This window comes from Mustela nigripes, chromosome 6 (genome assembly GCF_022355385.1).
Source record: "Mustela nigripes isolate SB6536 chromosome 6, MUSNIG.SB6536, whole genome shotgun sequence".
Lineage (NCBI taxonomy): Eukaryota > Metazoa > Chordata > Mammalia > Carnivora > Mustelidae > Mustela > Mustela nigripes.
In genome coordinates, this window is record NC_081562.1 from 20,055,130 (window position 1) to 20,080,199 (window position 25,070).

The window sequence follows — 25,070 nt, forward strand, 5'->3', positions numbered from 1 at the left end:
CACTGAGCACTCATGAGAGTATGGAAATACAGTCAGGAATGGCTGATACATCCTTTCATAGGGATAGAGGCATGTGAACTGAGTCACTCTGGACATATGCATGAAATTCTCATCTTTAGAGTCGCCAGGGAAAGCTGAAAAAACAGAAGGAGGCACTGAGGTACTCTGGAGTTCTGGAGGTTGGTTTGGTTGGAGCACTTTTGATTTAGAGTCAGCCTCAATTGAAATAGTGCTGTAAAGTGTGTAAACCTGGTGATTCACAGACCTGTACCCCTGGGGATAAAAATATATGTTTATAAAAAATTAAAAAAATGGTAAGAAAAAAAAAAGAAAGAAAGAAATAGGGCATTTCTATGGATGAATTAAATAATAAGTATAATTTGACTATGCACATGCTACCTCAAAAGCCTGAAACATTCTAAAATTTGACAATGCTGCTCCTCTATGAGTTCATTTCTAAAGCATTTCCGAATTGGAAAAACAACAACAACAACAGCAACAACAAACAAATCTTAAAAAGGATAATAAAGTAGCTGGTGGGGCAGAACACAAGATTCATGAAGGAACTTATGTTTGAATTAGGATGCATGCAAGCAACTATTTGCAAACAAGAAAAATGACCAATGGATTAGAAGATAGAAGGTAGAACTATAAGTATTCAAAATGCCAGAAGGCTCTTATGTGAAGATGATATATAACAAATAGCCCAGGGAGCCCAATAAACCTAAATCAAAGAGACTCAGGTCTCCATGAACATTGTCTTAAATCTAATAAGCTGTCAATAAGCTTTGATTCACTATCAACTGCATGTAAATATTCCCATATTATTTTCAGGTTTTGGGTTTTCCCCACAAACCAAAACAGGTTTCATTACATTTGTGGTCCAGGAAGAATTTAAATAACCACTGGGACTTAAACCCCCAAGAAATTTTCTCCTGTTGGGTAAGCTAGATAAACATTATGTGGCAATGGCCCCCACGGCTGTGTGGTTCAGGATGGCGGGAACTGTATGAGTCTAGGCTTTGCCTTCATGGGGGTTCCATCAGTTACTCCACCTTGTGATTCTGGATTTAATCTCTCAGTCTCTTTCTGCTCTTCAAAGTGGGGGTAATAATGCATGTCCCAGTCCTGGGGTTGTTTTGAGAATCAAATGCAAAACAAATGGGAAAGTGGTTTAAACAAAGGCAAGCTTTTCTAGGCTCAGTCAAACAGAGGATGCTGGCAACAGTTAAAATTAGAAAGACTACATGAGTAATATAGTATGTCTTTAAGTCTCTTAAAATGGGATGGTTCACTTGAAGTTGCTAGATAATTAGTGTCTAATGGCCACATGGTTATTATAGTAAAGAATTTTATAGAAGCCTCTTCAAATAGTGGGATTGTAAGCTTTACTGCTTTCAACCATTCATGCCTTAGAGCAGTTAAGTAGGATTAATAATGAAATTGGACCTAGGCCAGGGGTACATGAATTTGGCTGAATTGATTTGGTAGCACATTACTCCTTGGGGCTAATCTAACTACAGTAGTTATATGGATTAGTTTTGTTCTGACTGGTAAACCAGGAAGCAGGGCTGCCTGTGTGAGTAGTCATAGCCCATGTGGGATGATTTCTGGGACATTGAAAAGTCTCCCAAAACATAATCTACTCTGACTTACAGACATCTAAATTCCACAATTAGAACTGGATTATTTTTACTTTAGCCAAGAAGAATTTTTTCTCCTATTAAAAAGGATATAGAAATGAAATCTAGGGGATGTGTTATAATTTTGCTTGGACTTTACCTGACCAGAAATACCCAGAAAGTCACGACTTTTGGGGATCACTTAGGTGATGCCACAGAATTGAATTTGCCTGAGGTAATATGTACCTTGGTCAGGTCAATAGCCAGGAAAGAATCATTCAGTTACTGAGTTATTGAGTACCTACAGGATACTTATCACATGGTTGCACATTTCTGGTGCAGAATTTGTAAAGTCTCCATATGATGTCACAAGAGGAATCAGATTGTAACTGTCCTCTTACAAACTTATAAAAATGACATAACTGTATACTAGATCATGTGCTACTTGTTGTGGCTTACACATATTAGCAAACCATACATTTCTGAATTCATAGTGAGCAGGGGTTAGGGGTAGGGGAAATGATTAATTCCACCTAAAGTTTACCTGTATTGAGCCCCAACTCTTCAGTCAATCAGGATGTGTTTTCCTTAGCTGCAAGTGTCCTCATAACTTCACCTCCCCGACTACTGTCCTTCTCATCCTGGGTTGCTCCAATGCAGAAGCTTTTGACTGAGTGTACCAGCATCACACAGTGCATAGGGAATGGGGATTTCATGACAGTTTTATGACAAACTTACTTTTGTCCAGCTTCTCCTTGGCCTGCACAAGGTCCATACTTATAAGCATACACCAAGCGAGGGATAAAGTCAGATGTTATCGCTATGACAAATGCATTTGTAATAACCGAGAGAATTCCAATGCCTTCAAGAATTCCATACCAAATTCCTATTCAAAGAGAAGTGTTATATTAGTTCCAGACACAACAGCAGGAATAACAGTAGGAAAACAACTGGGGTAACTCATTTCAATAGTCCTTTCCATGGGTCCATTCAAATTCCTAAATACATTTGTCACCTTGGCATTGAAGGAGTTTCTGGGAAAGTGTCAATGCTCAAGACTTAATGAGTCAGTCAGGATCAGGCTTAAGTCAGAGAGTTCTAGTCAGTGATAAGGCACCAATACATTATCCAATAAGATGAGCACTTCCACTGTCAAGCCACTACGAGAATGGGAGCTCCTGAAGGGTGCTGACATCTGGGTGGGCCCAGGGCCTGTTGCACTGACCTAGGATAGGTGCTCACTGAATGTGGTTTCTTTCATATGGAGGTCAGAGACTGCTGTGAGCCATGTACATCTATATTCAATTCTCTTCCATATACACTGAGTGCCTGCTGGTTCTGTTCCAAGCAATTGATGCAGAAGTAAGTAAAAGATCATCTCTGATCTCAGGCAGTGCTCAAGAGGCTGCATTTGATTAGACTCAGCCTCTCCTGTCAAAGGCCATCTCTGTCTTTAGAAAGACTGGATTATGCTTTATGTGACTGGGAAACATTTGGGCAAAATAAAGCAAATGGAAGATTACTTTAAAAAGGAAATAAACAATAATAAATCAAAATTCTAGATTCCAAGTTCAAATAACAAAATTGAAAATCTATTTAAGCACAAAGTCTCTAGTATTGGAAATTATGAATTTCCAAATAGGCACCTTTACTTCTTGTCTCACGTTATTTAAAGCTAACATAATTATTCTTTTGCAAGAATAAGTTAAGTCCTCTTACATGGAAACCATAAGTAAAAATCTAGAGTTGGTGTTTGTTTTTACTTTATCCACCATATAGTTAATATCTTTAAAACATTTCAAATCCAGTTTACCTATGTCTTTGGCCCTTGAAGCTAAAGGTCGCCTCCACTGTGTGACAAATTTGTAGGCATCAAGTCGAATTTCAATTATGTTATTCAGTAAGGCCAGAAGTGGTGCTAGGGGAAAAGCTGCCACAAAGATAGTTGTGAATCCAAATTGAAGAACTAGAGAAGAAAAAAGGAAAAAGAACAGAGTCTTGGCTTTCCATTACTACTTTCAAAAGGATAATAATCTGAAAGTGTCCTTGTCTTCACCCTTATTTTTTCCAATATAGAAGCCCAGGAAACATCTCTTTCACAAAGATGGCCAGGATGCTGGAAAAAGAGGCATTACCTGGACCTGGAAGGAATGACATCCTAGGAGCAATGACCATACCTAGGATCCAGATCTTGTTTTCTAAGTACCATTGTTTAATAAAAGGTACACAGCTCCTTGAAAAAAAGGTTTGATTCCAGAGCCATGGCAGGAAAATACAAGGGAAGGCTGGAATATCTCATAATGCCAGAAAGTTAGGAAGTCCTTGAAATGGAATGGGGAGCATGTCAGTAGGACACAGGACAAACCTGAAGGAGCTACCAATGGCAAGAGTGGGAACAATATATACAACAAAATAAATGAGAGTATTGCATTAAATCTAAAGACTAAATATCTAATATACTAATATAATGCTGATATAAATAACTGAATAAATGAGGGAGAAGGGATAGCTCCTCCCTATGGTAGAATTTTAATTAATAAATTAGAAAATAAATGCATAAAAATAAATATAAAAGAAATGATAAAGATACAATATCACTGTTGGTCAAAAACATTGCAGTAATTATTACAGGCAAGAACCACCAAAGAATGCTAAAGTTAATAGGGGAATTATAGTTAAAAAAAATAGGACATTTGTATATTCTCAAAGTATCTCCCTATGTGAGAGTAATTACAGAGGAAAAAAACCCATATTTTTGGGGAGGGGGAAACCATTATCTTCACAGTGGAAAAACCTGGTAATCAATATTACCTGTAATAAGACATATTGACATCTCATGCCCCTGTTATGATAATACTGAGCATACACCATTTCTGTGGTGATCTTGCCAAAAAGGCATAACCTCGACCTAATCATGAGAAAACAATAGATTAACCCAAACTGAAGGACCTTCTACTGAACTCTTGGCCAGTACTCTTCAAGTGTATCAAGATCATGAAAAACAAAGAACTGTCCTAGGTTGGAAGAAACTAAGGAGATACAACATTTAAATGCAATGTTGGATCCAGGATGGGTCATGGACAAGAAAAAGTTAAAAAAAAAAAAAAAACCCTGGTAATATTAATATAAGGTTTGTGATTAGTTAATAGTGTATTAATGATTATTTTCTGGTTTCAATAAATATATAACATATTAGGGGAAATAAGGTGACGAGTATAGGGGAACTCTATTATTTTTGCAACTTTGCAAAATAAAATGTTAAAAACAAACTCAAACAAACAAACAAACAAAAAGGCAGTCCCTGATGCAAAGCAACCAGACAGCATAAATGAAAATTTAAAAATACAATTTATTGGGTATTGTGGACTGCAAAAAAGTACTTAGCTAAATGAATGACTGTATAGTTTGAGTATTTTAGAACCTAATAATGACTAACACTTATATACAATTTCTATGTAACAGCCACTGTTGTAATTACTTCACATATATTAGCTCATTTAGTTTTCATAATAACTCTATTGTATTGGCATTATTATTACCCTTACTTTACGGGTGAGGAAACGGAGGCACTAAGAGGTCAAATAACTTACTTGACACACAACTAAGAAGCAATTTCAACATGGCTAATGTGGTTCCAGAGTCCTGAAGAGTCAGTCCATTTACCTCATCTCTGTGGCACTGCCACCTCCAGGGTGTCACCTGTCCTGGGTCACATTCATACTCCATGCCTATGCTTCACTCCCCAATAGCCATCTCCTTAGTTTTCCCCTTAGCGTCATCTTTTTGTTGACTTCTGTCCTTGGGTCAGTACCTCTACTTTCATGACTTAATTATTATCTCTCTGATAAGGATTCTCAATTCTCTATCTTGCACCTTGAGTCTTATCAGGGAGTTTCCACTTGTCTCCTATTATGCTATAGAAGCAGCACTCTCCAAACCCTGATTCAATCTTAAACCTCAATCCCTCATCCTTAAATCTGTTTCTCCCTTCATATCTTCCTTCCCTTCAGATTTGTCTTGCACAAAAACCAAGTCTCCAGTCTCCTTACTGGAGTTCACTCCTGTTCTAACTGACTTCTCTTTCTCACTTCTGTCAATATTGGTTATAGCCCATAAAGAATCATCAATCTTCTCTCTATTCTGAACATTTCAGAAGGTTCTCATTGCCTATAGACTAAATCCCAAACTTTTCACTGTGCCATTCAAGGATCTTCCAAGCCTCATGTCCAAACATACCTCATGCTTAGCCAGGTTTCCCAAGCGATCCTCTACTTTGGCCACACCAAACTTCTGGTTTTATGGAGTCATATACTTAGCATTTTTACTCATATCCTGGTGAAGTTCTATCTTCCTTCAAGCTTAAACTCAGTGTGGCCTCTGCTAGAACCTCTCATAATTGTAATTAACTATTGCTTCCTTAGTAGCTTCTACAACTCTGCTTATATTGGAGAACTTATTTTGTCTTGATTTTATGGCTCTTTCCCTATATGGTACTGACTCTTATGTTTCAGTCTTTGATCCATTTTGGGTTAATTTTCATGAGTAATGTAAGAGAGGGATTCAATTTTATTTTTCTACATGTGTTTATCCAGTTTTTTCTAACACCATTTGTTGAAGAGACTATCCTTTCCCCATTAAGTTATTCTTGGTTCTTTTGTTGAATATTAGTTGACCAAACATGAAGGTATTTAATTCTGGATTGTCTATTATATTCCATCGTTTATGTGTATTATTTTACTCCAGTAAGATACTGTTTTTGTTAATACAGATTTATAATATAGTTTGAAATCAGCAACGTGTGCTATTTCCAGCTTTGTTTTTTTTCCTCATGACTGTGTTAATTATTTAAATTCTTCTTTATTTCCATACAGATTTCAGGGCTTTTTTCTTTTATTTATTTATTTATTTTTTTGTTAAAGATTTTATTTCTTGAGGGGTCAGGGCACAAGCAGGCAGAAGGTTAGAGGAAGAGAGAGAAGCACACTCCTCGCTGAGTGGGGAACCCAATACAGGGCTTCATAAGAAGGCTTGGCTTCCCAAGATCATGACCTGAGCTGAAGGCAGCTGCTTAACTGATAAAGGCACCCAGGCTCCCTGCTTTTTGTTTTCTTTTGTTTTGTTTTGTCTGTTTTTTTGTTTTTGTTCTGTTTCTCTGAAGAATGCTATTGATATTTTAATGGGGATTGCATTGACTCTGCAGATGGCTTAGGGCAGTATGGACATTTTAACATTAATTCTTCTGATCCATGAACAGAGGACGGGTCTCTCCATTTGTGCCTTTTCAGTTTCATTCAGCAAAGTCTTATAGGTTTCACCGTACAGATCTTTCACTTTCTTCGTTAATTTTATTCCTAGGTGTAGATTTTGATGCTATTCTAGGTGGGGTAGCTTTCTTTCTCTTTCAGATATTTCACTCTTAGTGCACAGTACATCCTGCAACTTTACTGAAATTGTTGACTAGTGCTGATGTTTTTTTTTAGTTGACTCTTTTTGAGATTTCCTGTATATAAAATCATTTCATCTGCAAATCGTGACAATTTTACTTCTTTTCTGATTTGGATGCCTTTTTCTGTTCTGCCTAATTGTTTTAATTGGGAATTCTGGTACTACATTGAATAAGAGTAGGGAGAGTGAGCATCCTTGTCTATTTTTTGATCTTAGTGGAAAAGTCTTTAATTTTTCTCCACTGAGTATAATATTAGCTGTGCGTTTATCCTGTGTGGTCTTTATCATGTTGAGATATGTTCCTTCTATTCCCAACCTTTTGAGGAATTTTATAATTAAAAGAAGTCATGTTTTATCAAATGCATTCTCTGACTCTATTGAGATTATCATATGATTTTTATCTCTTGTTCTACTAATGTATTACATTCGACTTGTCTGTTTTCAACCAGCTTACATCCCAGGCATAAATCCCATTTGGTTACAGTGTTTGAATTCAGAAAGACACTAAAATAATTAGTTTACTCATATTTTATTGAGAATTTTTGCATTTATATTCATCCTGGATATTTCCTTATACTTTTCTTTTAGTATCCTTTTTTTTAAAAAATTTTACTTATTTATTTTACAGACAGAGATCACAAGTAGGCAGAGAGGCAGACAGAGAGAGGAAGGGAAGCAGGCTCCCTGTGGAGCAGAGAGCCCGATGTGGGGCTCAATCCCAGGACCCTGGGATCATGACCTGAGCCAAAGGCAGAGGCTTTAACCCACTGAGCCACCCAGGTGCCCTGGGATCATGACCTGAGCTGAAGGCAGAGGCTTTAACCCACTGAGCCACCCAGGCACCCCTCTTTTAGTATCCTTAACTGGCTTTGGTATCAAGGTAATTCTGGCCTTGTGGTGTTTCCTCTTCTTATGTTTTTTGGAATAGTTTGAGAAGGATTTGTATTAATTCTTCTTTAAATGTTTGGTAGAATTCACCAGTGAAACCATATGATCTCAGGTTCACTGTCGTGGGGTATTTTTTATTACTGACTTAATCTCTTTGTCTTTGGTTTGTTCATATTTTCTATTCCTTTCTGATGCACTCTTCTGGGTTGTCTGTTTTTAGAATTTATCCATTTCTTCTAAGTTATCTAATTTGTTGATATGTGATTATTCATTATAGCCTCTTATACAATTTCTGCAATATCCATTGTATTATCTCCTTTTTTATTTCTAATTTTATCTGAGTCTTTTCTTTTTTCTTAGTCTAGCTAAAGGTTTGTCAATTTTAACAAATCATCCCTATTTTGCTGATCTTATCTATTGTTTTTTTCTGGTCTTTATTTCATTTATTTCTGCTCTCATCTTTATTATTTCCTTCCTTCTAGTCACTTTGGGCAGTTTGTTCTTTCTTTTTCCAGTTCCTTGAAGTATAAAGTTAGGGTATTTGAAATATTCTAATTTTTTTTTTTAAGATTTCATTTATTTATTTGACAGACAGAGATCACAAGTAGGGAGTGAGGCAGGCAGAGAGAGAGAGGGGAATCAGGCTCCCCACTGAACAGAGAGCCTGATGTGGGGCTCAATCCCAGGACCCCAGGATCATGACCTGAGCTGAAGGCAGAGGCTTTAATCCACTGAGCCACCCAGGCACCCCAAAATATTCTAAATTTCTTAATAATACATTTATTGCTATATAGTTCAAACTGCTTTTGTTACTTCTGGGGATGATGGCAGAGTAAGAACTAAAGCTCACCTTGTCCCTAGCTATGTCTAGTCAACACCCACATCAGTGTAAATAACCCAGAAAATAACCCAAAGATGCAAAGAACAGACTCTCCACAGCTAATAATAGAGGAAAGTCTATATCAAAAAATGGTAGGAAGGGTGAAGACTCAATTGGCAGCCAAACTGACCTGTGAGACTGTCTACTAGAGGGAGAAACATTACAGGCACAGAGAAGGGAGAAGAGCAGAACTTACATGAGGCACCCCCAAAATGGTGACCAGTTTTGGGAAACAAATCCCCATAACATTTGGCTTTCTAAAAATTCATGAAGTTAAATGTCTCTGATTTTCAATCAGTGGAGCTTAACACCTGGAACTTTTAAAAATTAGCAGCTCAGATCTGAGAGACTTAGAGGGTGACAGAAAACTGAGTTCTTATCCTTTCTTTTTTTTTAAAGTTATATTTATTTATTTTTTAAAATTTCTTTTCAGCTTAACAGTATTCATTGTTTTTGCACCACACCCAGTGCTCTGTGCAATATGTGCCCTCCCTAATACCCACCACCTTGAGTTCTTATCCTTAAAGAGACAGGACAATAAACAGCCCCACTGAGATATAGCATAGAAACAGCAGTTTTAAAAACACCTGGAGTATACGGGAGGATTTATTTACTAATCTCAAAATGTGTGCTAGAAGGGCAGGGATCTTTAGAAGACTTCTCCAGGAACAAAAGAACTGGTGCGTGCCATTCCTCTCCCTGTCCCCTAGCCTAGATACATGGACACTTGTGAAAATCATCCTGAACACCTTCCATCTAGCCTGCTAACAACTCACCCTGCCTCCACACTCTCCTATGAACATACCCCATTCAATTCACCCTTGGCAGGAAGCCATCGAAAGCAGTGGCATTGTGCAAGCCGACTCCACAGTAGCCAGCAGCACTTCAAAGTCACTCATGCTCTTCTCTGGGGAGGGGGAAGTTAAACTACACCTAACAGTCCAACTGCAACCCCAGCAGTGGGCTGGGGCAGACATCTGGTCTGACTTCAGGCCTTGCCCATCAACAAAACCTTCTCGGGACAAAAGAGGGAGTGTATCCTGCAGTTTGGTGTGACTACAACCTCCATACTGTTTTCCAGAGTGGCTCCACCAGCTTGCATTCCCACCAACAGTGTAGGAGGATTCCCCTTTCTCTTCATCCTCGCCAACATCTGTTGTTTCCTGTGTTGTTAATTTTAGCCATTCTGACTGGTGTGAGGTGGTATCTTGTTGTGGTTTTGACTTGTATTTCCTTGAAGCCAAGTGATATTGAGAACTTTTTCATGTAGTCTGTTGGCCATATGGATGTCTTCTTTGCAGAAATGTCTGTTCTTGTTCTGTGCTCATTTCTTGATTGGATTATTTGTTCTTTGGGTGTTAAGTTTGATAAGTTCTTTCTAGATATTGGATACTAGCCCTTTATCTGATATGTCATTTGCAAATATCTTCTCCCATTCTGTCAGTTGTCTTTTGGTTTTGTTGACTGTTTCCTCTGCTGTGCAAAGCTTTTTGTCCTGATGAAGCCCCAATAGTTCATTTTTGCTCTTGCTTCTCTTGCCTTTGGTGATGTTTCTAGGAAGAAGTTGCTGTGGCTGAGGTCAAAGGAGTTTCTGCCTGTGTTCCCCTCAAGGATTTTGTTGGATTCTTGTCTCACATTGAGGTCTTTCATCCATTTGGACTCTATTTCTGTGTGTGGTATAAGGAAATGGTCCAGCTTCATTCTTCTGCATGTGGCTGTCCGGTTTTCCCAACATAATTTGTTGAAGAGACTCTTTTTTTTTCCATTGGACATTTTTTCCTGCTTTGTTAAAGATTAGTTGACCATAGAGTTGAGGGTCTGTTTCTGAGCTCTATATTCTGTTCCATTGGTTTATGTGTCTGTTTTTGTGCCAGTACCATACTGTCTTGATGATGACAGCTTTGTAATAGAGCTTGAAGTCTGGAATTGTGATGCCAGCAGCTTGGGTTTCTTTTCCAACATTCCTCTGGATATTTGTGTTCTTTTCTAGCTCCATATAAACTTTAGGATTGCTTTGAAAAAAATTGATGGTGTTTGGATAGGGATTGAATTAAACATGTAGATTGCTTTAGGTAGCATAGACATTTTCACAATGTTTGTTCTTCTAATCCATGAGCATGGAACGTTTTTCCATTTCTTTGTGTCTTCCTTAGTTTCTTTCATGAGTACTTTATAGTTTTCTGAGTACATATTCTTTAGCTTTTAGTTAGGTTTATTCCTAGGTATCTTATGGTTTTAGATGCAAATGTAAATGGGATCGACTCCTTAATTTCTCTTTCTTCTATCTTGCTGTTGGTGTATAGAAATGCAACTGCTTTCTGTGCATTGATTTTACATCCTAACACTTTGATGAATTCCTGTATGAGTACTAGCAGTTTTGGAGTGGAGTCTTTTGGGTTTTCCACAGACAGTATCATATCATCTGCAAAGAGTGAGAGTTTGACTTCTTCGGCAATTCGGATGCCTTTTATTTCTTTTTGTTGTCTGACTGCTGAGGCTAGGACATCTAGTACTATGCTGAACAGCAGTGGTGATAGTGGACATCACTGCCATGTTCCTGGCCTTAGGGGAAAAGCTCTCAGTTTTTCCCTAATAAGAATGATATTTGCTGTGCGTTTCTCATAGATGGCTTTGATATTGAGGTATGTATCCTCTATACCTACACTTTGAAGAGTTTTGATCAAGAAAGGATGCTATACTTTGTCAAATGCTTTTTCAGCATCTATTGAGAGTATCATATGGTTCTTGTTCTTTCTTTTATTAATGTATTGTATCACACTGATTTGCGGATGTTGAACCAAACTTGCAGCCCAGGAATAAATTCCACTTGGTCAAGGTGAAGTATCCTTTTAAGGCTTTGTCTTGTTACCATTTTTTGCCTTGAATTCTATTTTGTCTGACCCAACTATGGCTAATCTCACTTTCTGTTGATTTCTACTAGCATTTCTTTTGGTTTCTTCTTCCATTCCTTTGTGTGTCTGTAGAGCTGAAATGAGTCTCCTACAGGCAACATATAGTTGGCTCTTGTTTTTTAATCCATCTAGTCATTTTGTACCTTTTAATTGTTGAATTGAATTCATTCAAATTTAGAGTGATTATTGATATGTAAGGATTCATTACTGTCATCTTACCATAGGTCTTCTGGTTGTTTTGTATTTATGTATTTTTTTCCTTTTCTTTCTGTCTACCTCTAAAGTTGGTGTTTTCCATCACAATATACTCAGTCTTTTTTTGTGTGTTTCATGAATCTACTATAGATTTTTGCTTTGTGGTTTCTTTCTGGCTTACATAAAATATATATAAAACAGTCCATTTTATGCTAATAGCAACTAATCTTTGTCTATAAAGCCTCTACACTTTTACTCCTCTTTTTATATTTTTGGTGTAACAATTACCTCTTTTTATGCTGTAAATTCACTAACAAATTATAGTAGCTATAGTTATTTTTAATGCTCTTTTCCTTTAACTTTTTTTTCTAATTATAGCATTTATTATTTTCTCTTTTAATTTTTTAATTTTTTTAATTAATTTTTAAAAATTTATTTTCAGCATAACAGTATTCATTATTTTTGCACCACACCCAGTGCTCCATGCAATCTGTGCCCTCTCTAATACCCACCACCTGGTTCCCCCAGGCTCCCACCCTCTGCCGCTTCAAACCCCTCAGATTGTTTTTCAGAGTTCATAGTCTCATGGTTCACCTCCCCTTCCAATTTCCCCCAACTCCCTTCTCCTCTCTAACTCCCCATGTCCTCCATGCTATTTGTTATTCTCCACAAATAAGTGAAACCATATGGTGTAATGGTGAGCACTCTGGACTCTGAATCCAGCGTTCCTTTAGCTTTTATACAATAGTTAAGGTGTTAATACAGCATCCACCAACCTATTATAAAGTTGGTTTTTCTGTTCTAAATACATTTTCACCTCTACTAGAGTTTTGTGTACCTTCATATATTTTTAAGTCCTCAATTGGCAACTTTTTTTTTTTTTTTTTTTTTTTTCAGCTTCAAGACTTCTTTTCAGCATTTCTTGCAAGGCAGGTATGGTGATGATGTACTCCTTTAGTTTTTGTTAGGGAAAGTCTTAATTTCTCCTTCATCCCTGGCAGATAACTGCCAGATAAAGTATTCTTAGTGGATAATTTTTATCTTTCAGTGCTTTAAATGTCATTCCTTGCTCTCCTGATCTGTAGATTTTTTTTTTTTTTTTTTTTTTAAGAAAGAGACAGCAAGAGAGCAACTACAAATAGGGAGAGTGGGAGAGGGAGAAACAGGCCTCCCAATGATCAGGGAGCCCAATGTGGGGCTCAATCCCAGGACCCTGGGATCACGACCCGAGCCAAAGGCAGATGCTCAACAACTGAGCCACCCAGGTGCCCTGGCCTGTAGAATTTTTGTGAGAAATCTGCTTATAGACTAATGAGGATTCCTTTGTAGGTTGCTTTTCTTCCCCTGGCTTCCTTTAATTTTATTACTGATTTTTGAGAGTTTCTTTATAATGTACCTTGGAAGAGGTTGGTTTGTTTTTTCATTTGTTTTGCATTGAGATAACAGGGTGTTCTATTAGCTCTGTGCACTTGTATGTCTAAGGCCTTCCCCTGATTTATGAAGGTCTCAGCTATTATTTCTTTAAAGAAGCCCTCTGACACCCTCTCCCTCTCTTCTCCTTCTGGTATACCAATTATTCTTATATTTGTTATTATGATTGAATCTGATACCTCTCAAAGGGTTTCTTCACTTTTTAAAAGTCCAAGTTCTTTATCCTCTTCTAAGTCAATTATTTCTATATTCCTTTCCTCCCAGTCATTTATTTTTTCTTCCATCTGACTTGCTCTGTCACCTAACCTATGCTCTCTATTGCATTCTTCATGTCATTCACTGAATTCTTTAGCTCCAGAATTTCTATTTGGTTCTTTTTAAAATAATTTTAATCTTTCTGGTAAAGAACCACTTCTGTTCATTAATTTTATTCCCAAGTTCATTGAATTGCCTTTCTGAGTTTTTGTGAATTCTCTATCAGTTAAATCTGCATTTAACTCTCTGTATTTAAATCTCTATATTGAATTCTCTATCAGTTAAATCATGATATTCTGTGCCTTAGAGTTTGATTGCTGGAGAATTATTTTCTTTTTGTGATACCATATTTGCTTGATTTTCCATAGTATTTGATGGTATGCAACTCTGATTTTGCATTTGAAGTATAGACACCTTTCTTTGTTATGAAATTGTTTACTTTTCTTATAACTCAATAGGCCACATGCCCAATAATTTTTATTATTGGCCAGACATGTAGAAGCCCTAAATCAAGAAATAATAAACTATAGCCTGCAGGCTACATCTGGCCAGATACAGTTTTGTTTCTTTTAAAATCATCTCTGAGCTAAAAATGATTTTTTTATATTTGAAGTGTTTTTATTTGTAAGTATTTATATAATATAAAGTATTTAATAGTCTCAATTTTGCCTCTTGGCCCCCAAAACCTTAATTATTTACTATCTAGCTTTTTAAGGGCAAGTTTCTTGATCTCTGCTCTCAGTTACGTTCTTATCTACAAGAAAGTGTTCCTTGTGCTGTTATTAGATAAAAAAAAGGAGATGATCAGGTGCCTGGGTGGCTCAGTGAGTTAAGCTGCTGCCTTCGGCTCAGGTCATGATCTCAGGGTCTTGGGATCGAGTCCCACACCAGGCTCTCTGCTCAGCAGGGAGCCTGCTTCCCTCTCTCTCTCTCTCTGCCTGCCTCTCTGCCTACTTGTGATCTCTGTCTGTCAAATAAGTAAATAAAATCTTAAAAAAAATAAAGGAGATGATCACTTCAATTTGGTCATGGATTAAGCTGTGCTGGTGTTGGGGACAGTTTGTATAAAACATGGTCCATCTCTGTTTTTTTCTTGTTTCTTGGCCTTGACTGAGAATGTGGCGAATCCTTATCTTCTTAGTCCTAAAAGACAGCAAGAGGCTCAGTTCTGTCCTTTGGAAGGTTTTAATGTTAACTCCATAGCTTATTGCTCATCAAGTCTTCAATATATTGCATTATTAGAGATAAAAAATGAATTTACATAAAAAGGTCAATTCGACAATAAACTAGAAAAATCCTAAAAGGTTTGCATGTAATAACACAGCTTCAAACTATGTAAAGGAAAAGCTGACAGAACTAAAAGTTAAATTCATAACCATATGTGGGGATTTTAATATACTTAGTAACTAGTAGATAAAATAGTTGAATAAGAACATAGAAGATTCAAACAGCACAAACAACATTGATTAATGACATCCATAGAGCATTATATCCAACAATTGCAGAATACACTTGAAACACTCACCAAAATATGCCAGGACATAAAGCAAATCTCAACATATAATGAAGAACTGACATAACACAGAGAATATCCTCTAACTACAGTGGAGTTAAATTAGATATCAGTGACAGAGGGATAACTAGAAAATACCTACATGCTTTGAGGGTAAGCAACACATCACTAGAAAAATTCATAGGTCAAAAATGAATGGCAACTGGAATACATCTTGATAATGAAAATATTACATGTCAAAACTTATGGGATATAGCTAAGCAGTGTTCATAGAGAAAATTACAGCTCTAAATGCCTATATTGGATAAGAAGAAAAGCTGAAAATCAGTAATTTACATTTCTTTCTTAAAATGTTGGGAAAAGAGAAAATTGGGCCAAAGAACACATAAGAATGGAAATAAAGATAAAAGCAGAAAGAATGAAATAGGAGGCAAATGTATAATAGAGAAAAAAATTTAAAAAACATAATTTCTATTTTTTTAGAAAAGACTAATAAATTTATTGCCACACTGTTAAAGAGAAAAGCACTAACTATGAATTATTCATGAAAAAGAATATTACAGACCTTATACATATAACAAGTTAATAGAAGGGTATTATAAATAATTTTATTCCACTAAATTTCAACATTAGACAAAATGGATAAATTTCTTGAAAAACACAATAAAAAACCAACTATCAAAAGGATACCAGAAAAAACAGAAAATCTAAATAGTCCTATATCTATTAAATACATTAAATCTACAGTTAGAAATCTTCCCAAAAAGAAAATTTGAGGTCTAACCAACCTCATTAAGCTTTTCCAAATACGTATGTAAGAAATAATAATGTTACATAAACAGTTTAAAAGAAGAGAAACAGAGGAGAAAATTATCCAAATCAGAGGTCATCATAGCAATGACACCAATCCCCGAAAGAAACATTACAAAAGAGAAATACTGTAGTAGGATATGTTTCATGAACTTATACACAGATATTAGCAAGTTAAATTTGGCAATTAAAGAAAAAAAAAGTATCATGACCAAGTAAGTTTTTCCCCCAAGTTTGCTAGGTTGTTGTAACAATGTTAACAACAATAAAATCATCAATGAAATTCACCACATTAAATAAAGAAAAACTCACATTTTAGTAGTTTTAGAAAAATGATTTGATAAAATTTAATTATAATTCATGATGACTTCAGCAATCTAGGGATATAAGGAAACTGCTTTAACCTGACAAAAGGTATGTACATGGCAAGGTTGGGGTGAAAACGAATAGGCAGAGCACAGAGGCTTTTTAGAACAGTGAAAATACTTCATTTAATATTATAAGGATAGATAAATGTCTTTATACATTTGTCCAAACTCACAGGATGTAAAACACCAGGTGCGAAGTAAACTCTGGACTTCAGGTGATTATATGTTAATGTAAATTTATCCTTGATTAAAAAAAAAATGTGCCATTCTGGTGAATGATGTTGATAATGGGGAAGATATGCATGTGTGGAGATAGGAGGCATATGGGAAATCCTGAGACTTCTCCATTTTGTGGTAAACCTAAAACTGCTTTTAAAAAAATAGTCTTAAAAAAATCAACGGGTATGTGCATTGGTGAGTGCTGTGAAGTGTGTAAACCTGGTGATTCACAGACCTGTACCCCTGGGGATAAAAATATATGTTTATAAAAAATAAAAAATTATTTTAAAAAAATCAATGAGAAAAGAAAATCCCAATAGAAAAGTGAGCTATGTATAGAAATTAGAAATCTGATTCTAAAAGTTATAGGCAACCAATTCTGAAGAATGAAGTTGAAACTTTTACGTTGGTGTATTAAAGTGAATAAAAGAGGAAGAGATTATGCTGAGTGAAATAAGCAGAGAGAGTCAATTATCATATGGTTTCACTTATTTGTGGAGCATAACAAAAAGCATGGAGGACATGGGGAGTTAGAGAGAAGGGGGTTGGGGTAAATTGGAAGGGGAGGTGAATCATGAGAGACTATGGACTCTGAAAAACAATCTGAGGGGTTTGAAGTGGCGGGGGTGGGATGGGAGGTCGGGGTACCAGGTGGTGGGTATTATAGAGGGCACGGATTGCATGGAGCACTGGGTGTGGTGAAAAAATAATGATACTGTTATGCTGAAAATAAATAAATGAAAAATAAAAGAGTAAGATGTCAATTAGCCAACCAGGAAAGGATATTTAATTTGCAGCATAGCTATTAGATAAAGGACTCATATCCAAAATAGGTAAATCACCTCTACAAATCACACAAAAAACCAAACAAACAAAACAAGAACATGGATTTAAATGAGAATTCACAAAAAAATCAAATAGCCTTATGGCCATAACCATATGAAAAGGTGCTGAGCATTACTAGTTGCCATGAAATTTCAAATTAAAATCACGAGATACTACTATGTACCAATCAGAGTGGCTAAAATTTGCAAAGACCTAACAAGTTTCAGTGAGTATTTGGAATTAACTGAAGCTCTAAGATTGCTGGTTGGAGTGTAAACTGGTACAACCCAGTTTTGAAAACTCAAAGTATCTGAAGATCAACAAATGCCTATCTTATGGCCTACTAAGTCCACCCCTCCATAAGTTCCCTTCTGAGATATGCATATATGTTAACCAAATCACATGTAAAAAATGTTCACAATACTATTTGTCAGAGCCCAAACCTGGTAATAAGCCACGTCTATCACCCGTAGCATGGATAAATAATGACACATACCTATTTTCAGGAGCCTAGAAGATCTGTAGACTCACAAAATAGTCCATCTGTTGGCACACTGACCTCTGCATTTCCACAAGTAAATTTGCCTTTTTTTGGACTCAAGCTTGACAGAGGCATTGATTCCTATTAAAAAGCATTTATCTAGCACATTTTTAAAAAGTTTTTAAAATTAAATTAATTTATTTAATTTCAGAAAAACAGTATTCATTATTTTTTCACCACACCCAGTGCTCCATGCAATCTGTGCCCTCTATAATACCCACCTTCTGTTACCCCAACCGCCCACGCCCCCGCCACTTCAAACCCCTCAGTTGTTTTTCAGAGTCCATAGTCTCTCATGATTCACCACCCCTTCCAATTTACTCCAACTCCCTTTTATCTAGCACATTTATCCTTAGGAGTGCTCATGAAGTTTCATACTCATGAGGTGCATTTTATGATATGAGAGAGGACTGAAGGATTGGTGGTGATGGGGTCTGTGTGTTGCGGGGAGAAGAGAAAGTTGGGGAGTGTCTGGGAGTAGAAATGCAAAACACACACCACACACACACACATACACACACACACACACACACACACACAAAACAACCACATTTGCAAGATGAGATCCGTATCAAAGAGAAACTCCAGTGCTCGCTTCAGCAGCACATATACTAAAAGAGAAACCCCACCAGCTTCATAATTTTGCTCCAGGTATACATTCTAGGCATACTATATGGCAATGAAAATAAAGTTTACTATGTGTAGAAGAATCTTATGAATATGATATTTAGTGAAAGAAGCCAGTTACAAAATAGTATGTATTGTACAATTTCACTCACATGTAGATAAAAAAGGGGAAAAATTAATCTATGGTGTTAGAAATCAGTAGCATGATTAGTGAGGATGTTAGGACTTGGAGAGAAAACAAAGAGCCTTCTTTGAGTCGAAGAATCTTCTTTGATAGATAGATTCTTAGATATCCTATTTCCTGATTGACCATACAGAAAGGCAAACATTTTCTTTAAGGAGCCAGACAGTAAACATTATAGGCTTGGTAGGCCTGTCTCTACCAAAACTATTCAACTATACTATTGTGTAAAACCAACAATAGAAAATATGTAAATAACTGGATATTGCTGTGAACCAATAAAACCGTACTTATAAAAACTGACAAAGACAAGGGAGTTGGGGGAAATTGGAAGGGGAGGTGAGCCATGAGAGACTATGGACTCTGAAAAACAATCTGAGGGGTTTGAAGGGGCGGGGGGTGGGAGGTCGGGGTACCAGGTGGTGGGTATTAGAGAGGGTACGAATTGCATGGAGCACTGGGTGTGGTGCAAAAATAATGATACTGTTATGCTGAAAATAAAAAAAGCCAAACAGACAATGGACTCAACTTGACCTGGGTGCTGTAGTTTGCAAAATTCTCACCTACATAGATTGGTAAATATTTAAAAATTTATTGATCTGTACAATTAGTTATATACTTTCTGCACTATCATACTGCAACGATTACATTAAAAATATAAATAACAAAGCAAGGAAATCATTAAGAAATTAAATGAGAAGAATGAAAGGACACAGGATTCACTAGTCTGCTTGTGATGTTTCTGAGATTTGTTTCTTGCTGCAGATACTGCAGTATTTGGAGCACTACTCATTCTAACCACATAAAAAATTCTTTTCAAGCACTCAATATACCAACATTATTGTTCATTTCCTTCTTTATGGGAGAAAAGTCTATTAAGAGACCTCAAAATGGTTAGTTCTCTTAATGAATTCCCTTTATTAAGTTTTATTATTAATGCCTACATTGATTTTTTCCTCTAAGTTATATTATCCTGCCATTCTATAATTGAAACTCCAAAAACAACAGTAGATACTTAAGATATAAGCAATCTAAGAACATTAAGCATCAATTCTACTACTCCTTTAATTTTCAGATTTTTCCCAGAAAGAACTGTTTCTTTCAGAAGTAATGCATCTTGCTCATCCCTACCCCACTTTTATCCCAATGTTAAAGAGCTTAAACATAATTGAAAGAAAAAAAGAACAGCAACCCATATACACTCAATATATCTGTTAAGCAAATTTGTTAGCTTTTCTCTCCTGGGAGATAAGAACAGGAAAATAATAACGATAATACAAATAACATGTACCAAGTGTATCCTCTGAGCCCGGTCATTGTTCTAAACCCTTTCCATTGATTAAATCATTTAATCCACACAAGGACCTTATGAAGTGGTTACTCTCATTATTTTCCCTACTTCAGAGGTGAAAAATTGAGACAGGGATTAACTGTCCAAGTTTCATAGTTAATAAGTGATAGGGCTAGGATTTGAACCCAGGTAATCTGGTTCCATAGCCCATGCTCTTGAATACATGCTTGGGGACATGCACAACATACAAGATAAATAACTTGGGTTTGATTAATAGACAGATTTAAGTCCTTGAATGTAAGTGGAGTATAGCTTAAGCATTCCCAGCTTCCTGCCATCCTCCCCAAGAGAAATGGCTGTTCCCCTGATCCCCTCTACTGATGCATCCTGCAGCATCGAGGGCACTTTATATCTCTGGCTTTCCCCCACTAGCTCATGTACTCTTTGAAAGCTGGGACTGTGCCTTATTCCTTCTTGTAGCTCTTGTGGCAAGCATAGCATCTGCCTGGACATAACATGGCTCAATACATGTCTGCTAAATGAGGGAATCAATCATGCCATGGTAACTCCCTTTTCTTTGGTTCACCAAGTTTTCCAAATCATTTTTGTTTCCTGGTGATTGATGACAAGGGAAAGGGCACAATGTCATGAAGAGTTCAAAGTGCCTAGGCTTTTGACACCATCTCTATGGACTGAGCTTCTTAAAGCAAGAAACTCCCCTCCTCTCCATTCGGCTGGAGAATTCTCCCACATGGCTGGCCTCAATGATAGAGGATGCCTGTCTAGCTGAATATAGCTTGAGTTCTAGAATTGGCATTTAGAATTAATAGGATTAAATAGGATATTTGCATACTCATTTCTAAGTATTCGTCGAAGAGTCCATAGGCATTCATGGGCTGAAGGTTGTAGTCCTTTTCCCACTGTGGGAAACTTATTTTTCTTTCGGGTCCACGTTCTTGTCGTACTTTTCTTCTGGTCCACCAATTCTGAATTAACCTGCACAACAAGATCAATTCCTTTAAAAAAAATATATGACTGTTCATAAGACTTAAGCAATAAGACAGACTTCAAATACAGAACCATAATTTAAAAACATTTAGGATCAGCTGCCAAGGAAATAAAACCTTGGATTAGCAAGATCGTATCAATGGCTGTACTTCATGCATTTGCACTTGCAAATGAACAGAATGACTTTTTAACTATTCATGAAATTATCTCATGTTCTGTGTTGCCTCAGAGGGTAGGATGGAGGACAACATCTATAAACTTTTCCTCTAGCGCCAAGGCAACACCCAGACCACAGAGTAGAGGAAGGTTTGGCTTAGCTGACTTAATTTAGGATGCATGGGCAAACTTAATCATGTGAGTGCTGGCCTACATATTCTGAGGGCCTGGAAGCTCTACAGATCCATTAAATGCTTCCCCTCTTAGCACATGGAAGCTTGCACATCCACAACTGGACTTGCCTGCTTTTAGCTTGAGCTCAACAGGGACTCTGATTCCCAGTAAAATACATCTCACACTGATGAGATTAGCACATTAATCCTTAGTAATGGTCAGGAGTGCATCTTATGAAATGGAACAGGATTGAGAAAGTGGGGGCAAGGACCAGGTCTGTGTGCTATAGGGGACAAGGAAAAATGGAGGGGTATCCAAGATTAGACATGCCAGAAAAACCCAAAAACAAATGGCAAAATAAGGAAATAATGGGATGGGTATAAAAAAATAAACAACCTACTTTGCAGTTTTGCTCTCTGTCCATACTACTAGAAGATAAAATATAGTTCTGTTGATGTCTGACATTTTGATAAATTATGGTTTATACTTTAAAGTAGCATATAATGCTGCTAATTTTTAAATTTTATGCATTTAAAAAAGTTTCGCAGACAACATCAAGCACTTGGAATAAGTTTTCTAAAAATCTAAGGATAGAAAATTACTGGCCTAGGTTCCGACTAAGAGCCAAGAAGTGACTTTTTCGAAGTGATCCAAGTTCTAGCTAATCATTCTGGCTGAGTGGTCCTCCTTGAAACCTGGAGTTCTCTATAGAGACAGCAAGCTGACATGGAAATCAGTAGGTAGGGAATTAAAGCAGAAATAGAAGTTGTTGATTTATGTACCTTTAAAACTTAACTGACCAGAGCTGAGCAAACATAGCAGAATTCAAGGATATCCTTACAAAAGTGATGGAAGTTTTTGTCTATTGTCATCAACATCTACTATTACCATCAGGCGATCCTATTTTTACTTGTCAAGATATATTGACTTAGAAATATTCCAGTTTCTTTTCTGCATCCCTAAACTTTTCTCTTTTCCAGAAGTTCCTTTTTTATACAGTTTGAAATTAAGGTAGTTTGAAAAAATTACCATTCCTGATTTACCATGGGGGTGGGGGAGTAGAGTTCTAGTTAATGAGTCATAACTGGTGAGAGCCTTGAAATGCTACAGCATGAGGGTCAGAAGCATTATTTAAAGGAGCTGCAAGCAAGTGTTCAATGTTTAGGGCCACACAGAGACTTTTTAAAGAATATTCATGATCATTCACACTTCTTGTACTAAATCTCCTAAGAGCTGATGTTTATTACTTTCATGACTGCCTTTGAATAACTGAGCATGAACACTTAGCTCCAGGTATCAGCACGGCTGAGTCTGCACTGCTTATCTTACTTGCCACACCTAGAAAAGTCAATAATTAGCAATGCTCCCACTCAACTATAGAAATCTAAGGTACTTACGGGTAGCCAAGTTCCATGAAATTATTCCATGTCTGCTTTAGCACCATTATAATACCCATTTGCATACAGAGATCAATAAGGCATCCACTAGGATGGCACTGTGAGGTAAGCAAACATAGAAATTCCAGAATCAATGGCAGGGAAGGAAGAGTGTTTGGTTTCTAATCTGCACAAAGTTGCCCTAGGCTATTTAATATAAGACTGTAGGAAATAAGGAGTGATGGAAGAATACAGACCTCTTCTAGTCTCCACCTGTTTATCAGTCTCAAGTAGGCACCTGGGTGTCCTGTAAATCTTCAACACACATAAAAACAAACCATTAGCACCCTATAGGTCTAAGCTTTTTGTGATTATTGTGTTCAGCTTAGCACATGTCCAATGAAAATTACTGGTACACTCAGGTCTGAGAGAATTAGGAAATTCTCCAGAGCTGCCATGACTGCAACTTCTAGAATTTTCCAGGAATATTTCCTTTCTGGACTGTCTGGCTGCTGACCACAGAGGCCAGCTCTTGCTGCTCTGTGTGACTTTGAACATTTTCTGCTAAATATCAATCACTCTGGCCTATATAACAAACAGCATGTTGGATTGAAACAGGTTCTGATCTTTTTGAATAGAAGCTTAATTTGAAAAAAAAAAGAGCTTTACTGTTTGACTAGAATTCCACACTGAAGTAGCTACTGAGAAGTGCTACACCCATCCCGCCCAAATCCAACACTCACCCGTCTCTGGTTTTTCTCTCTTCAGAGATTACTTCCTGGCACAAAAGAGTTCATAGGACAGGACTACTTAACACAGGAGCCTTTGCAAATCCTTGTAACTGCTGGATTCAGAAATTGTCCACTCTTCTCTGGCATCCTATATCACCCCCTCTCCCGTTTGAATGTCCTTCCCTCTTCTATGAAGGTGGGCATCCAGGACACGCTGCAGATCCCCCTCTCCACCCTCTCTACCACCTCTTAGGTCAACTGCTCATAAAAGTGTGAGATCTGGGGGCCTGACTCAGGTGCGGATGGAGCCCACAAGTTTTAAATCCATCCTTCACTTGTGCCAATGTTTTTCCTCTATGTACCTTAGCAAGAAAAGGCACACAGGTAACTTTTGAGTGCAGTGACCATTCCCTAGGAAGGGAACAGGAAAGGAAAGGAGTGGTCTAATCTCTTTCTACTCTTTGTATAAATTACTCTAAAGGAGGTGCTTCTCTGTCACCCTGGTCAGTGACCTCTGAGTGCTCTATCCCTGGCCTGCAGAAGTGTGGAGAGATCAGGTCCTTACCTTCCAAGGAAAAATGCGATGTAAAATGTGGAACTGTTCAGATTGACAAACTGAAAAAGAAACATTTTCAGGGTGAAGCTGTTCTCCCACTCGGACTCTGTGCGAGGCTGTTCTGTGGACAAAAAGGGAGTAGAGTTTGAGAGGTTGCCTTTGACCCTTCTTAACTCCCTCTGCCCTACTCCCTATACACACAGGATAGGAGCAGAGGTGCCCTGAGAAGGCTTCAGGAGACCCCAGTTTTCCTATAGATGGTGGATGATGGAATAGACCACCTCAAGCTTGCAGACCAGCCCAGCCAGGGTGTGGTGGGAAGGAGCTACTGACCTATCTGAGGGGATGGAATATCCAGGTTGTTCTGCTGTGACAGGATGCACAGAGAGCCTAGAGGAGAGAAAGCTAGGGCTGCTCTCCTTCTGCTCTTAGTTTCTGTCTGTGGGGTAGAGTGTGGAGTCGGTCCCCTCCCATTTCCTAATTAATTCCTTGTTCTTCAATTCTATTGTGAAATGCTAGGTGCTGCTGCACGAGAGAGAGAGTCAGACCCCTCCCCTCTCAGAATGCTGTTAGTATCTGACTTCTTTGCTTGTCACCCTCATGCATCATTTTTCTTTCTCATGGACAAATATCCAGGAGATGACCTCATTTTAGAGTTTTAACCTATATCACCATTTACATCTTACAGTGTTCTGACCTCAGTCAGGTGCCAATTCTCATCTCCTTATATTTGACTTCCATAAAGCAAGTGCTCTTTGGACACTGTGATATGAATCAAAATATGAATCAGACTTCCAACTTGACATCTCATATCAAATGCACCTATCCTTCCCTAGGAGCTGCATCCTCATCCCAAGTAATGTCAATGAGAATATGTTTAATTCCATTGTACTTTCTATGTTTCCATAGTCCCTGCTTCTAATTGCTCTTTGCCATTTCACCCCATCGATTCCTTTTCCCCTAATTCCTCAAAATGCTTGCTGAGGGCATATCTGAGAAGGGGGAGGAGAATCATATTTAACAAGGCTGTACCGCTGTTGAGGAAAGAGAAGACAAAGGATTTAAA

The 25,070-nt window shown here is 37.4% G+C and overlaps 1 protein-coding gene across 7 annotated transcripts in view; it reads right to left on the minus strand.

Moving 5' to 3' along the window:
• The window catches only part of ANO4 (anoctamin 4), a 457,591-nt gene that overhangs the window by 19,988 nt on the left and 412,533 nt on the right, over nt 1-25,070 (minus strand). For all 7 annotated transcript variants that reach the window (XM_059402257.1, XM_059402256.1, XM_059402258.1 and 4 more), the window contains 6 exons: nt 24,014-24,125; nt 22,975-23,032; nt 22,739-22,836; nt 20,857-20,999; nt 3,436-3,588; nt 2,361-2,508 (listed from right to left, as the gene is read on the minus strand). In XM_059402257.1, the coding sequence (XP_059258240.1) occupies nt 2,361-2,508; nt 3,436-3,588; nt 20,857-20,999; nt 22,739-22,836; nt 22,975-23,032; nt 24,014-24,125 (712 nt within the window). The remainder of the gene's footprint in view (nt 1-2,360; nt 2,509-3,435; nt 3,589-20,856; nt 21,000-22,738; nt 22,837-22,974; nt 23,033-24,013; nt 24,126-25,070) is intronic.